The sequence below is a fragment of the Arachis hypogaea genome, chromosome 13, assembly GCF_003086295.3.
Source record: "Arachis hypogaea cultivar Tifrunner chromosome 13, arahy.Tifrunner.gnm2.J5K5, whole genome shotgun sequence".
Taxonomy (NCBI): Eukaryota; Viridiplantae; Streptophyta; class Magnoliopsida; order Fabales; family Fabaceae; genus Arachis; species Arachis hypogaea.
The window spans coordinates 72,708,320-72,725,557 of record NC_092048.1 but is presented as its reverse complement, the minus strand read 5'-3'; the positions used below and the strand labels follow the sequence as shown (position 1 = coordinate 72,725,557).

The 17,238-nt window shown below is 37.7% G+C and overlaps 1 protein-coding gene across 1 annotated transcript; it reads right to left on the bottom strand.

Moving 5' to 3' along the window:
- Positions 1-6,421: 6,421 nt before the first annotated feature.
- On the bottom strand, positions 6,422-6,748 carry LOC112735028 (uncharacterized). The gene has a single exon (XM_025784599.1). The coding sequence runs from the start codon at positions 6,746-6,748 to the stop codon at positions 6,422-6,424; it is 327 nt and encodes a 108-aa protein (XP_025640384.1).
- Positions 6,749-17,238: the final 10,490 nt, after the last annotated feature.

The window sequence follows — 17,238 nt, the reverse complement described above, 5'->3', positions numbered from 1 at the left end:
TGTTGCTCGCTGAATGCGCCTCACGCCTACGCGTGCTCCACGCCCATGCATCCCTTTGCATTTTTACACATCGACGCGTACGTGTCATATACACGTGCGCGTCACTGCCATCTTCAGCCTCCATCATGCTTGCGCGTAACATCCACGCGTGCGCGTCCCTGATAGCGTTCTTTAAACGAGCGCTATGTTCCCGCCATGAATGCTCCCCACGCGTGTGCGTCCCTTGCACATGTGCGTGGATGGCAAAATGTTGATTCCAAGCTTCAGCGCTACACACGCGTTTGCGTGCTTCATCCCAGATGCTTCATCGATGTGTGCACGTCATGTACACGTGCGAGTTGGTTGCAAAACTTCAATTCCAAATTTACATTTGCTCGAAAACGCTTACTCAGATAACGTAGCGCTGACGAGCGGATTTCCTGTCGGTAAAGAAATTCACAAATATATGATCGCGTTGTAAGTATAGCTTCTAAACCAACAGAAAATCCTTTCGTACAAACGTTTGGTTGTCACAAGTAACAAACCCAATAAAATTTATAAACTGAAGTATTTAAACCTCGGATCGTCTTCTCAAGGAATTGCAGGGAAGTATGATTTATTATTGGTTATGGAAAACAGTATTTTTGGGTTTTGAAAAGGTTTGAACAAGAGAAATAAATTGCAGGAATTAGTAAATCAATAACTAAGAAAACTCTTGGCAAGGTATGAAAACTGGAAGTCCTATCCTAGTTATCCTTATCAATGGTGATGAGAATTATATTTTTGCTTACACTAAGTCAACCTCTAACTATGAAGGTAAGTCAAGTGGATAAATCAATTTAACACGTAAAGTCCTAGTCAACTCCTGAGGAAAGACTAGAGTTATAGGAATCTAAATCAATCAGCAAAGATATCAATTATCAATCGCGATGAGTTTGACAACTCAAGAGTTACCAATTAATCAACCAAAGCCAAAAGGGAAAAATCTAAATTATTTATATAAATAAAGGAAAGCAATCATAATTTTGAAATACCTCAAATTATATTAAATAGAAAATCAATCTAAACATGAAGTGTTCATAAACTAAATTGAGAAAATAAATAAAAGGAATATTAAACCGGGAAATTGAGAAGAAGAAATCCTAATTCCTTTAAGAGGAATCTTAATCCTAAGAGAGAGGAGAGAACCTCTCTCTCTAAAAACTACATCTAAATTATGAAAAGTGAATAATCGAAGACTTGTTAATGAATGGATGTATCCTCCACTTTATAGTCTCTAATTTGTGTTTTTTGGGCCGAAAACTGGGTTAGAAACAGCCCAGAAATCGCCCCCAGCAATTTCTGGTACATGCAGGTCGCGGAAAAGTGACGCGGAAGCGTCGTCCACGTGGATTGGGTTTTGGCCAGATCACGCGTCCGCGTGATCCACGCGTTCGTGTTGCCTGGCTTTGGGGCAGCTATGGAAAAATATATATCGTTGTGAAGCCCCACCGTTAGCTTTCCAATGCAACTGGAACTATCTCATTTGGACCTCTGTAGCTCAAGTTATGACCGTTTGAGTGCGAAGAGGTCAGGCTAGACAGCTTAGCAATTTCTTCAACTTCTTGTATTCCTTCCACTTTTGCATGCTTCCTTTCCATCCTCTGAGTCATTCCTGCCCTGTAATCTCTGAAATTACTTAACACACATATCAAGGCATCGAATGGTAATAAGAGAGGATTAATATTAGCAAATATAAGTCCAAAGAAGCATGTTTTCAATCATAGCACAAAATCAGAAAGGAGAATGTAAAACATGCATTTTGTATGAACAAGTGTATGAAAGATTGATAAAATCCACTCAATTAAGAACAAGATAAACCATAAAATAGTGGTTTATCAAGCGCTCTCTTTGCAAATAAGCGCCAATTACATCCACGCGTACGCGTCATGCACGCGTACGCGTGGGTCTTCAAAAATCGTTTCCCGACGCATAAGCGTCCTTTACACGTGCGCGTCGATAGAGAGCGTGGCGTTCTCTATTTGAGCACAGCATTACTCTGCACTGCCTCTTTTTCTCTTCATTTTTCCACCTGAAATCAACCAAACATGCAATCAAAGTCTCACCAAAATCATAAGGTTTTGCATCATTCATAATAATCATCTAATTCTTGCATAAATCTCATGATTTTGTATAATATTAATCATGGTTGATTGAATCAAGATAAACATGAAATTTCACTCCAATAACTTACTTATTGTGCAAGAAAGTGCATGAAACCTAATGATACAAATGAAAATTGCTAGTAAAACTAGCATAAGATGACCTGTTATCACAACACCAAACTTAAATCTTGCTTGTCCCCAAGCAAGCACTAAAACATGAGAAAAAGGAATGAAGACAGATAAGCATATATGTCCTTATTAGTAGGTGATTGAATTTGGTTCATGGGATTTTATGCAGACAGAATGCAGCTCAATTATTATTAACCTCCAAAGGTAAAATGTCTCTTTGAGTATTAACTAGAATTGCTGCTATAAGACCTTATCCTTTATTGATCCTTGTTAAATTTTCTTTCTTTCCTTTGCTTTAGAAACTTATTTTTCTAATTGTAGCTCAGTGTTAAGTGTTGTATCACCTTCTTGGCTCAATTTTCAATCAACACATCTTCACCACAGACACTTGGCTCACAATTCTTCTTAAGAACATTGATGCCCAGCACCTCTTTGGGTTGCTAAATGCCTTGTAACTAGGTTGCTCTTGATAATGGACTTTCGGTTGATAATCCCGGATTAATTAACCCAAGTTACCAAGTTTTAAAATACTCCTTAGAACCTAATTGTCCAAGCAAATTCTAGCACAAAAAGCACCACAGGCATATGTCTTAAGGTCCAAGCTATTGTTGTCTAGTCTTAATACTTGTTTCTTTTATTTTCGTTGCCCATTTCTTGGCTTTTCTTTTCTTTCTTACTATTTCTTTCTTTCCAAGTATCTTTATTAATTGAAGGTTCATAACAGCAACTAAGTCTACACTAGAAAGAGATATTCTACCTTGCAGCTTTTATTATTGAGCTTACCAACTAATCAAGCAATTACCACCACTGAACTTTATTTTTATTCCTACCTTATTGGACAAGTACTTTTTGTTTCAACATTTTCTCTTATTTATGCAGAGGGGAACAAGACATGAATTCAAGTAAAGTGAGTGATGCATATGAAAACTATCATAACAATGCAGGACATGAAAACTTATTCAAAAACATAAAGATGCAGAACATATAAGCTCAAAAACATAAAAGTGTAGAACATAAAAATTTTGGAAGGAAAATAATTTTTCAGATGTTCATCTTCCTTATTTACTAAGATTATGAATGGAACTCCACCACCTCTAATTTTGTGCGCCTTTCCTTTGCTGGACTCTCCTTTCTTCTTTGGCTCCTGCTTCCTCTTCTTTTTCGTTTCTTGTTGTTGTTGTCCTTCAGCAGGGCATCTTTAATCCCAAGAATAGTCTACCTGATCCTAGAGTCCAACCTCCTTCAACCTTTGCTCCATTCTTTCTATATTTCCCTGGGCTCTTGCTCTTTGATTGTTTATTAATTTCTGACACTTTGCTCTCCAGCTGTGTGGTATATGTGCTTCCATTGATAAAGATTTTGGAGGTACTTCTCTTGTTCAGCTTGTTGTTGGAATAATTTGTTGAATGATTCTTGAGATTGACCAGATTGTTCCCTTTACTGTTCCACAAATCTTGCTTGGAATTCTCTCTGTTGGTCCATCATCCTCAGCTGCCAGTTCTCTTACTGCTCCTGAGCCCTCATGTATTGCTCTTGTTGTTGTTCCCTATCCCTCATATATTGCCGAGACATTTCTTCAATGGCTCTTTGCATTTGGCTTAAGTCCATTGCGCCAGAAGCTTGTCCCTCTTCTATTTGTGGTCTCTTTCTTCTTCCTTGAGGTCTTCTCTCCTGCTGAGTGTCAGTGTCAATGACTCCTTCCATCCTTTGCTTGGTGATTCCTCTGCCTCCCTTTACCTGATTTGTATCTGCATCCTCAAAGAGTACCCCTGCTCTATTGCACATCCTCAAAACGGTACTTGGTGACCAAGTCTGCTTGATTTGCTGCTGTCTTCAGCCATCTCTTGGATGTTGTCTGCTATAAGTTGTGGAACATTAATTTCTCCTCCTTTGAGTATGCACTATGTCAGAATCGCTCTCTTTATTGTAACCTCTTAAGTATTTCCAGTAGGGAGTATGGATCTTCTCACTATCTCATACCAACCTTTGGCCTCAGGTATGAGATCAATCCTCTTCAAGTGGCTTGGATCCCCATCTAAATCTCTTTCCCAGTCTCTGCCTACCAAACATAAGCCATTTACTAGCTCATCAGGATCATTCTCACCCTTTATTCCCTCATCAAAGCTGGGTTCTCCAAAGGGTATTACTCTTATTTGCAGGACCCTCGTGATAGCTGATGGGCTAAAGTCCATATCAACCCCTTAACATAGCTCTTGTAGGGAGGGCTGGTGTTGCTTGGCCTTACCGCATTTGCATAGAACTCCCGTATCATAGTTGCACTTATGTCTGTAAGAGGCTCACACAGGAGTTCCCATCTTCTCTGTTTGATTATTTTTCTCATGATGGGGTATTCACCCTCTTTTATCTGAAACCAATATTTTGAATGACTTCTTTCGCTTTCATCAACCTATGATATTATGATTCATGAAACTGAGATTTAAATCTCTTGTCATCATAGGTGGGTGGTTCAACTTCAACTGGTTGCTTCCCCTTTTTCTTTCTAGAACTTGATGAGGCCATTGATTAGGGAAGGAGGGATGGTGAGGAAAAATTACTTGTAGAGTGGGAGTTTGGCTTAATGGTGAAGCAAGGATATGAAATCAAGGAGAACAAGTGGGGTTTGGAGCAAACAAAACACGGTCACTAGGACTTTTCTTTAAGGAAAACAAAAGCTGAATTTTTTTCAATGCACGAAGTGTGAAAGCTTGAGTTATGAAGCATGGTCCAAGTGAAGCTATTTATAGCAAACTTTAATGAAGATTGGATGGTCAGTATGCCGTTTGAAAGGGTTAGAATGAATGGTGTGCATGTAAGGAAGGATAAGGACAAGGACCACCTCTTCATTGGGCATATGGTTCTGTCTCCTAGGTGCTGAACCTTGCAGATTTTTACTTCCCAAAAAGCAATTCCCAAGTACATGTGACTCACTTTTCTTCCTTGTGACACCTGTACTTGCATGGTTTTGTCCTTTCGTCAATCTTCTTCATATCTATCCATTTCAATAAGGCAAAAAAAGCAACAAAATTTGAATTTAAAATGGTGGCGGTTAGCAAGTGAAAGGTAAAGAAAAACAAGATAAAATTTGCTATATGTTCCTTATTTATGAATAACCAACTATGCCCCTTTGAGATTAAATAAAATTTTGGTGAACACCAAGCTTGTTTTATACCAAATGGTTCATATGAAACCTAATTAATTTCTGTCATGGTTAGTATATTCATTACAAGGAACATTTTATTTTCTACTTTAACAAAATAAATTCACAAAATGAAGCAAGACATGGTTTATCTTTTCATGAATTTGACTCTTAGAGCAAATGTGACTTCCTTGAAACTCATAACACATGTAGAACACCAAACTTAATGTTTGGCTATATAATTCAATAAAATAAATGAGTATATATCCTAAGATGGTTATATGATCATCATGCTTGGAAAGCCATCTTAGAGTGACTTTAGGCACACCAAACTTAGGAATCAGACATATGCTTTAAAATGATATATGCAGCCATCAAATTTACCTATGAAAGCTCGAATTCATGATAGAAAAACCATTAATTATTGATATTAAAATAAAAGCAAGAATACTAAATCATGGGTTGCCTCCCATGGAGCGCTCTTTTACTGTCACTAGCTTGACATTGGTTCTTTGTTAGCGTGGCTGATGATTATAGTGCCTCAACTTGTCCCCTCTCACTATGAGCCTTTTTCCTGTGCTTTGATGAACAATCTCTATATGTTCCAGCGAGAGTATTTTGTCAGTGTAATAATCATCAGATGTAGGGATGTCTCCAACTGTTGGTAGATCAGTTTCACTTTGTCTCCTTTTGAGAACCCTTCAGTTGGAATTTTCTGGTTTCTCCACCCTTTTGGAACCTTTTTCTTGCTCTTCTTTCCTTCTTTCGGTGACCCTTCCTTCTTGGCAACAGGTTTTATGTCAGGGGCTCTCTTCTCAATGATTAATCTTATAGCCTCTGTTTGCAATCCTTTCTCAGCCTTCTCATTTTCATTACCCTTTTGTTCTTCTCCACTATTTGTCTTCTGCTTCACAGGTGAGTTGATGAGTGCTTCCTTGGGTTTTTTCTTCTAGTTCAAGTCTTCCTCCTCAATTCTCATGCAACCTTTCTCTTCAGCAGGATGCTGTATCTCCTTAAAGACATTTAGAGTGATCTACTCATCATGTGCTCTCAAAGTCATTTCTCCTTTCTCCACATCAATGATGGCCCTTGTTGTAGCTAGGAAAGGCCTTCCTAATTTGATAGAATCGCCTTCCTCTTCATCTAAATGCAAGATCACAAAATCCGCTAGAAATATGAACTTACACACTTTGACTAAGAGATTTTCAACCACTCCATTAGGGATTACCATTGATCTATTATCAAGTTGCAAGGTCATCCTTGTAGGCTTTACTTCTTCTATAGACAACATCCTCATCATAGATAAAGGCATCAAATTGATACTTGATCCTAAATCACACAGTGCCTTATTCATGGACATGTTGCCAATGGTGCAAGGCAGAAAGAAGCTCCCAGGATCTTTGAGTTTTGGTGGAAAACCTTTTTGAATCACTGTACTACATTCTTGTGTCAAGATTACGGTTTCCTTTTCATTCTAGCTTCTCTTCTTGTTAATGAGTTCCTTGAGGAACTTAGCATACAATGGCATTTGCTCTAGAGCTTCAGCAAGTGGTAAGTTGATTTCCAGCTTCTTGAAAACTTTCAGGAATTTAGGAAACTGTTGGTCCTTGCGCTCCCTTTGCAATCTTTGAGGGTATGGCAGAGGAGGAATGTAAGGCTTCACTTCCTTCCTCTGTTCTTGTGAATGATCATCCATAGCTTGCTTTCCCTTCTTTGAAGCCTCTGGCTCTTCCTCCTTCTTCTTGGGCTCTTCATGGTTCTTCTCTTCAGTTGCCATTTCTTTCTTACTTCCAACCTTGTCGTCCTCCAATGTTCTTCCACTCCTGAGTTGAATTGCTTTGCATTCTTCTTTGGGATTTGGAATGGTATCTCTTAGGAAGGAAGTGCTTGGCCTATCCACTGGTTGTTTGGACAATTTTCCAATTTGTCTTTCAAGGTTTCTCAGTGAAGCTTCATGATTTTTATTGGCCAGCTCTTGATGCTTCATTATTTTCTCCATCATCATCTCCAAATTGGAGATTTTTTGGGATTCTTGGGGTGGTTGTGGCTGAGTGTGAGATGAAGATGGTTGGTAGAAATTATTTTGGTTAGTTGATGGGTTATGAGGTAGATTGAAGTTAGAAGTGGGGTAGTTGTTTTGTGGTTTTCTGTATGGATTTTGGTTAGTTTGCTGATGGTTCTGGTGGTTTGTGCGGGGGTTGCTTGAGTTAGAATTCCTTTGCCATGAGTTTTGTTTGTCTCCCCACCTTAGATTGGGGTGGTTCATCCAAGAGGGGTTATAAGTGTCTCCATGGAACTCATTCTGTCCAGCACCTTGGTTGTGGATATAGTTCACTTGTTCTGGCTGCTGCTCCTCAAAGCTATCTTCATTTTGTCCCCATCCAGCTGGTGGTTAATTTGCAGTGCTCACTGCAGCTATTTGAAGACCATCAATCCTCTTAGCCATCATCTCCATTTGCTGCTGGATTTGTTGGTGCATCATTTTGTTCTGTGCCAAGATAGTATCCACACCTTCTGACTCCAACACACCTTTCTTTTGAACGGGTTGGTGTTGCCTTTGATGAGCATAAAAGTATTGGTTGTTGGTCACAGTGTCTATGAGATTCTGGGCTTCCTCAATTGTCTTCATTAGCCGTAGTGAACCTCCTACTGAATAAACAAGGACCTCTTGAGCTTCCAGTGTCAATCCTTCATAGAAATTTTGAAGTCTGTCCCATTCACTAAACATCACTGATGGACACTTCCTGATCAAGTCCTTGTATCTTTTCCAAGCCTCATAAAGTGATTCTCCATCTATTTGAGTGAATATTTGCAATTCTGTCTTCAATCTAATGATCCTCTGAGGTGGGTAAAATTTGGCTAAGAATTTGCTCACTAGATCTTCCCAATTGTTGATACTTTCTTTGGGAAATATCTCTAGCCATTGAGATGCCTTGTCTCTCAAAGAGAATGGAAATAGCAGCAGCTTATAGATGTCTGGATGCATACCATTTGTCTTGATAGTTTCACAAATCCTAAGGAAGATGGATAAGTGTTGGTTTGGATCTTCAAGTGCACCTCCTCCATAAGAACAATTGTTCTATACCAGAGTAATGCGTTAAGGCTTTAACTCAAAGTTATTTGCATGAACATTGGGAGTGAGTATACTGCTCCCACAGTTTTTTGGATTGGGGAAGGTGTAAGAGGCTAGAAGTCTCCTTTGAGGTGGGCTAATGTTGTTGGCCACTTCCTCTGGTGGATTAGGGAAATTTCCCTCCATCTCTTGGTCTTCCTCTTCTGATTCTTCTTCCCCAATAAAGTTGTAGAATGTAAATTTGCAGAAGAGAATTGCAGAAATTGAAACTTTCACTGAAATAAAACTGAATTTAACACTGAAAAATAAAAGTGTATTAAAGAGAGCCTTCTATTCTACTCCTACTCCTACTCCAACTGCTGCCTACTACTACTGCAGCCTACTAGCGCTCCTCCTTTTCTAAAATGAAACTCATGCCTTTATATAGGCTTCCTAAACTACTAAATGAAATTCAAATTGAAAAAAAATTACAATTAAATGCAAAATTTCTATTCTAGATGATCCTTGTGCCTTTGAGTGATGTCAATTGGACTCTGCTTGCTTTGGGGCTTCAATCGGCTTGAATTGAAATAAATTGAGCCAGGGTTGCATCTTCCAGGAGAGCGTAGAGTTCATTTAGAGAACAGAGCATTTGGGTAACCACGTGTACGCATCCCTCACGCTTGCGCGTGCTTTTGCATTTTCGCCCATCGACGCGTACGCGTCACCCATGCGTACGCGTCCTTTGCAGCGTTATCTTAATGAGCGCTACGTTTGCTTAATGAACGCTGCCCCACGCGTGCGCATCATGTACGCGTGTGCGTGGGTAGCAAAAATCTCAATTCCATGCTTCAGCGCCAACCACGCGTGCGCGTGCTTTGTCCTAAGTGCATCGACGCGTGCGCGTCAAGCACGCGTGCACGTCGTTTGCAAAACTTTGCCTCCAAATTTTAACTTTCCCGAAAATGCTGGCTTAGTTAACTTAGCGCTCTCTTTGCAGTTGAGCGCTGATTGTGAAAACAGAGCATGCTTTCTTGATTTAGTCATGGGCCACGCTTTCAAAAGCGTGGCCTAAGGCTCCAAAGTGTTCCTAAACTCCAAAATGTGCCGCAAAATTCTCTTTTCTCCTTTTTAGCTTATTTTGTGCTTTTTTTTCTTCTTTTTCTTCTTATTTTCTAGAAAGTTTATAAAATCAAAAGATCAAAGAAATATACCATTTAGGCACAAAAGCATTCAATATTTAAGCATTAATCATCACTTTCTTGTATGAAAAAGCATAGAAAAATATGACATGATGACATGTCATCACAACACCAAACTTAGACCTTGCTTGTCCCCAAGCAAGAAAAGAATCATGCAATAAAGATTGACAATCCAAGGTAAGAAGAAATAGCAACTCAATGTTCATGGTTGGCTAGTTTACTATGCATGCTACAATCACAAAAGAAATGTAAATGATTGATGCTTCTATCTAGCGCATTTTATGAAATCTTTTCCTTATATTTCTTCCTTGAAACAAGCTTTTAATTTTCTTATTAGCTTCTCCTTTTGGGTGCTTTGCCCCATGAGTTGATAACAAAGCTATGACTTTAAATGCTTTGTTTTCAAGTATTACCACTTGATACATAAGCTCCACAAGCATTTAATTAGAGGACTTCATTAAGCTCATTTGTATCTTTTCTTGACTCTCTAAACATTGATGCTCAGTGCCTTGAGCTTTGAGGGAGTGCTTTTGCACTTAGGCCTAACCTTGACTCTAAGCATTTTATTTTCAAGCATTTTGCCTGATACATAAACACCACAAGTACTTAACAATTGAATTATCATTGGTACTCAGAGCATTCAGCTTTCTCATTCTTTCCCTTTTGCTTTTCTTGCCTTAATTGTATTTGCTTCTTCAACGTTTTTATGATTTCAAATATTTCATAACAGATCCTAGATGAAGACTTCAATTAAATAAAATCTAATGCAATTGAGCAACAATTAATCATACTTGCCTTCCAATACTTGTATGCTCATGCTAAATTCTTCTTTAATGACCTTGTTTGTATATGATCATGATGCTTCATTGCTTTTGAACTCACAAAATTCAAGATGGTAGTCATAATGTCACAGCAAGATGTTGAAAATCAGTAATCAAACTATGCTTATTCATAACACACATGCATACAGAGAAGATAAAGACAATCATGTAATTTACAGTGCTGGAGGTAAGTAGGAGGAGAAAGGAGCATTACCACCTTGTAGTTCATCTTCCTTGTTGTTGTCCTTTTCCTTCTATTCTTTCCCTTCCCATGCCAAACCCAGAATGCTTGCTCATCCTTAAGCAATAATTAGAACAATAGTGATGGGGTCTAAAATGGACCATGAATGTCTTATACAAAAAAAATGTTAGTAGTACATGTGTTTTAAGCAAGCAAAATTAAAGATAACAATCAAGGCACAGGAAACAGAGACATTTTGATTGCAAAAATAAGAGGGTGTGCATGATACATTGCATAAAAAATAAGTGGCACACAAAACTTAGTGTGACACTTTCACTTGGAATTGATGTAAGTATCCAGTATGGATTGGGAACAAATTTTGTTGCAAAGCAACACCAAACTTAGAATGCAACCATATGTCAATTTATTTGGACTAAAACTAAACAAAGGGAACAGTTATATGTTAAATACAATCACCAAGCGAAGAATCTGTCATGAATAGAGAATTCTTGGTGAGGTATTAACAAAAATAGTTAATAAAAGAAAGCATTAAAAATAGGGAAATGACTAAAATAAAGAGAAAACTAAAATTGTCTAACTAATAGAAAGATAACACTGCAAAGGCATTATGATTATGCAGACAAGTGGTGTTGCTGAATAAATTGCATAGAAAATAAGTGGCACACCAAACTTAGAATCTTAGTGTGACACTTTGATTTTGATTTGATGCAATCATCCAGAAGGATTGAAAATAAATTGTTGCAGGGCAACACCAAACTTAGAATATAATCATATTCCAATTTATTGAAATTAAACAAAGCAGACAGAGAAAGTAAATAAAGCAAAGAAATGAAATGTTACCTACGGTTGGGTTGCCTCCCAACAAGCGCTCTTTTAATGTCATTAGCTTGACATGTTGTTCTTCAATTTCTTCCTCTTCTTCTAGTTTGTTAAGAGGAATGACCTCAAGGGGAGAGAAGATTTAGCTATTGTCCCCTATTTTGGTCTCTCCTCAGCAAGCTTCCTTTTGTAAGTTGCTTGTTTGAGCTTGCTTGCTGGATCAGGGGTAGGATTGCTTGCAGTTGACCTTTTCTTGAATGTTGTCCTTGGTATCTTAGTCACAATCCTCTTCTCGGTGCTCTTGTTAGTTGCCTTCACTTCTTGGATATCAAGACTTGGTGGTTGTGTGTTAGTTGGAGCTTTATCTTCATCAAGAGCCTTTTGAATTGGTGGTTCAATGAGCCCTTCTTCTATGCAACTTTCTGCCTCACTTAAGTATGGACTTCCTTGATTATCTTCCTCACTTTCTTGTTCTTCCACTTCCTCTTTTTCCCTCAACATTTGATTTAATAGCACTTTCATGGAGGAGGTTTGTTGTCCTTCCCAAGATTTCTTCATCTCCTCTTCATATCTTTCAATCACAGATTCAAGTGTTGAGAATCTTTGGTTCAGGGATGTTTGTGGGGGTTGTGAGTTTTCATGTTCCCTTGTCATCTCAAGTGGCTTCTGTAGATATGCATTTTCAGGTTCAAATACCTCCACCACCTCATTCTTTATTGAAATTTTGCTTGACACAGATGCCTCTTCTTCTTGCTCTTCCACTTCCTCCTTCACATCCACCAATTGGTCTTCATCTTCCTTGCTCAGCAGTTCTAAGTTTCTTCTCATTTGCTCTAAGTGCCCATCCATCTTCTTGAAGAGGGTCTCTTGCTCTTTCAAGGATCGTTCTTATCTTTCCAAGAGTTCACTAGTTCTCTCCCTAGAGTCTATGGTATTTTACAGGCATTGTTCTACTTGTAGCAAGAGAGAAGAAGATTGGGGTAGATTTTGTGGGTTTGTGGGTATTGTGGTAAAGTTGTGTTGAGGGATATGAAATGAATTTTGTGAGTAATCGGGTGTGTCTTGTGGTTGGTGAAATAAAGTGTATGGTGATGGATATTTTTGGAAAACGAATTCTAAACACCTAAAACTCACCGGCAAGTATACCGGGTCACATCAAGTAGTAAAACTCACTTAGAGTGAGGTCGATCCCACAGGGATTGATGGATCAAGCAACTTTAGTGGGTGATTAGTTTAGTCAAGCTAACATTGGTGAGTGATAATTGATGCAGCAGAAAGTAAATAACAAGAGAATTTAAAGTGCAGGAAGTAAAATTGTAGAAACTTAAAGTGCAAGAAAAGTAAATTGACAAAATCTTAAAGAGCAAGAAAAGTAAATTGCATGAAAAGTAGAGGGGGTTGGGTGCAGGGAATTTAAAGAAAGCAATAGATTAAGGCTTAAAGCAACTGCAGAGAATTAAACTTGCTGAAAAAGTAAATCAAATCATGAACAGAAATGTAAAATGCCAAACAAGTGCAGAAGAATTAAATTGCTTGAAAGTAAATTGAATTTGGTGCTGGAATTGCAGAAATTAAACAAGATAAAGTAAAATGGTATTAAACAGAGAAGTAAAGGATGAATTAAAATGCAACAGATCTAAACAAGAGAAGATGAATTACTTGAGAAACCAAACAGAAAGCAAAATGTAGCTCTATAATAGCTCAAGGGAAATTAAAGATCTCAGGGGTTGGATGAGACTAGAAAACAAGTCTAGATCTCAAATCCTTCCTTGATCCACCCAAGAACAATTTCAAAAGAAAATGGAGTAGTAAAGTGCAAAAGAAGTAGAAGAAGGCAGTAAACAGAATTTGAATTCAAATTACAATTTCTAAAGTTATGCAGAAAAATAAACAAGAGATCTCAAGGTGAGATTGAAACAGAATTTCTTCAATTCTTCTCCCAAGATCCAAGACAAGAAGTAAAGAGTGCAAAAGCAAGAACAAGGAGGAGAGAACTCAGCTCTCAATCCCAATTCCCCCTAGTGCTCTCTAGTAGAGCTAGCTTCTATGCTCTCTAATGGAGCTACTCCCCTCTTGAAAATGAGAATGATGCCTTTATATAGGCTTTTTACAAAATAAAATGAAATTAAAATAAAAAATAAATTAAATGAAAATCCTAATTCTAGCTTGTTCTTGTGCCTTTGAGTGATGATGTGGGCTTTGCATGCTTTGGATTTGAAGAGAGATGGGTTTGGTTGGCCTTGGTTTAATTGGTTTGGAGCATGGGTTAAGCTTGGTTCAAGTTGGTTTGGTGTGGGACACCTTCCAGGGCAATGCTCCGCTCTCCACAAGAGCGCAACATTCAATTTGTGTCCCTGGCCGTGTCAATTTTGGTGCGTGACAAGGTCCAAGCATCAAAGTAGCGCTCCGCTCTTGGGGAGAGCGTAGCATTGATGCTTCAAGAATGAGGTTCCAGGTTCAAATCCTTGTGGCTTCACTAGCAAACATTTTCCTTTGAATTTTTCTTGGAGAGAGCACGACAATCTCTCCAAGAGAGCGGAGCACAATAATGATGTAGAGCGCTACTTTGCTTTGGAGTGAGGTTCCAGCTTCGAACCTTGGTAGTTGCACTTTCGTATATTTTTGCTTGTTTTTGGTCCTTAAAGATGCCTTTCACTCTTGCTTCAATTTTGTGCCAAATATAGATTGCCATATATCATTGGAAAGCTTTGAATGTCATCTTTCCAATGCAACTAGAAGCACATCAATTAGACGTCTGTAGCTCAAGTTATAGCCCTTTGAATGAGGCATAGTCATGCTGTGAGCGCCCAAGCTTAACTTAGTTAAAATTCTTGCTTCCAAGTTGAAATGGCATCACGATAATGCTCCGCTCTTGGCAAGAGCGGAGCTTTGTGTGCTGATTGCTAATTTCCTTTAATTTGGTCATGGGCCACGCTTTTAAAAGCGTGGCCTAAGCCTCCAAAGTGTGCTCCAACTTCAAAGTGTGCCCCAAAGCTCTTTTTTCTCCTTTTTAGCTTATTTTGTGCTTTTTGCTTCTTTTTCTTCTTATCTCCTACAAAATTTATAAAATCAAAAGATCAAGGAAATATACCATTTAAGTACAAAAGCATTCATTATTCAAGCACAATTCATCAATTTCTTGTATGAAAAAGCACAGAAAAACATGACATGGTGACATGTCATCACAACACCAAACTTAAACCTTGTTTGTCCCCAAGCAAGAAAAGAATCATGCAATAAAGATTGACAATCAAAGGTAAGAAGAATAGCAACTCAATGTTCATGGTAAGCTAGTTTTCTAAGCATGCTACAATCACAAAAGAAATGTAAATGATTGATGCTTCTATCTAGCTCATTTTATAAAATCTTTCTCTTATATTTCTTCTTTGAAACAAGCTTTTGATTTTCTTATTAGCTTCTCCTTTTGGGTGCTTTGCCCCATGAGTTGATAACAAAGCTACGACTTCTAAATGCTTTGTTTTCAAGTATTACCACTTGATACATAAGCACCACAAGCATTTAATTAGAGGACTTCATTAAGCTCATTTGTTTTTTTTCTTGACTCTCTAATCATTGATGCTCAAAGCCTTGAGCTTTGAGGGAGTGCATTTACACTTGAGCCTAGCCTTGACTTCTAAGTGTTTTATTTTCAAGCATTTGGCTTGATACATAAACACCACAAGTACTTAACAAATTAATTGTCATTGGTACTCAGAGCCTTCAGCTTTCTCATTCTTTCCCTTTTTCTTTCTTGCTTTAATTGTATTTGCTTCTTCAAGGTTTTCATGATTTTCAAAAGATTTCACAAAATGTCCTAGATGAAAACTTCAATTAAATAAAATCCAATGCAATTGAGCAACAATTAATCATACTAGCTTTCCAATACTTGTATGCATATGCTAAACTCTTCTTTAATGCCTTGTTTGTTTATGATCATGATACTTTACTGCTTTAAGCTTTACAAAACTCAAGTTGGTAGTCATAATGGCATGGCAACATGTTACAAATCAATATTCAAGCTATGCTTATTCATACCACACATGCATACAGAGAATATAAAAACAATCATGCAAAATAAAGTGCTGGAAACAAAGGAGAGGAAAAGGAACTTTACAACCTTGTAGTCCATCTTCTCTATTGTTGTCATTTTCCTCTTATTCTTCCCTTTCCCTTGCCAAACTCAGAATGCTTGCTCATCCTCAAGCAAAAATGAGAACAATGGCTATGGGGCTAAGATGGATCATGAATGTCTTATATAATGAAATGTTAGTAGCACATGTGTTTTAAGCAAGCAAAATTAAAGATAACAATCAAGGCACAACAGACAGAGACATTTTGATTGCATAGATAAGAAGGTGTGCACAATACATTGCATAAAAGATAAGTGGCACACCAAACTTAGTGTGACACTTTCACTTGGAATTAATGCAAGTATCTTGTAAGAATTGGCACCAAATTTTGTTGCATAGCAACACCAAACTTAGAATGCTATCATATGTCAATTTATTTGAATTAAAACTAAGCAATTGAAACTGTTATTTGTTAAGTACAATCACCAAGCCAAGAATCTGTCATGTATAAAGCTCTCTTGGTAATGTATTAACAAACACAGTAAATAAGCAAACTAAAATGAAAACATTTAAAAATAGAAAAATGACTAAAGAAAGTAGAATGAAAAAGTGTCAAATTAAAAGAGAAAAATAAAACTGTAGAGGCATTATGATTATGCAGACAAGTAGTGTTGCTTGAATGAATTACATAGAAAATAAGTGGCACACCAAACTTAGAATCTTAGTGTGACACTTTCATTTTTGAATTGATGCAATCATCCAAAAAGATTAAAAATAATTTGTTGCAAGGCAACACCAAACTTAGAATGTAACCATATGCCTATTTATTGAATTTAAACAAAGCAAAGAAACAAAACAAAGCAAAGGGAGGAGATATTACCTACGGTTGGGTTACCTCCCAACAAGTGCTCTTTTAGTGTCAATGGCTTGACATGTTGTTCTTTACTTTCTTCCTCTTCTTCCAGTTTGTTAAGTGGAATGACCTCAAGGGGGGAGAATATTCAGCTACTGTCCCTTGTCTTGGCCTTTCCTCAGCAAGCTTCCTTTTACAAATGGCTTGATTGATCTTGCTTGCTGGATCAGGGACAGGATTGGTGCTCTTGCTAGTTGCCTTCACTCCTTTGAATTCAAAACTTGGTTGCTGTGTGATTATTGGAGTTTTGTATTCATCTAGAGCCTTTTGAATTGGTGGTTCCATGAACTCTTCCTTCATGTACTTCTCTGCCTCACTTGAGTGTAAATTTTCTGGAATGACTTCCTCACTTTCTTGCTCCTCCACTCCTTTCTTTGCACCCAACATTTGACTTAATAGCTTTTTCATTGAGGAGGTTTGTTGTTCTTCCCAAGATTTCTTCATCTCCTCTTCATATTTTTCGATCACAGATTCAAGGGAAGTTTGTGAGGGTTGTGAATGTTCATGTTCCTTTGTCACTGATGAGCGGATAATTTATACGTTTTTTGGCATTGTTTTTAGTATGTTTTTAGTATATTTTAGTTCGTTTTTATTATGTTTTTATTAGTTTTAAAATAAAAATCACTTTTCTAGACTTTATTATGAATTTGTGTGTTTTTCTATGATTTCAGGTATTTTCTGGCTGAAATTGAGGGACCTGAGCAAAAATCTGATTTAGAGGCTGAAAAAGGACTGCAGATGCTGTTGGATTCTGACCTCCCTGCACTCGAA

Bases quoted from the DNA above. Each gene is read 5' to 3' on its own strand.
- LOC112735028 (XM_025784599.1), bottom strand. From the start codon at position 6,748: ATGTCCATGAATAAGGCACTGTGTGATTTAGGATCAAGTATCAATTTG.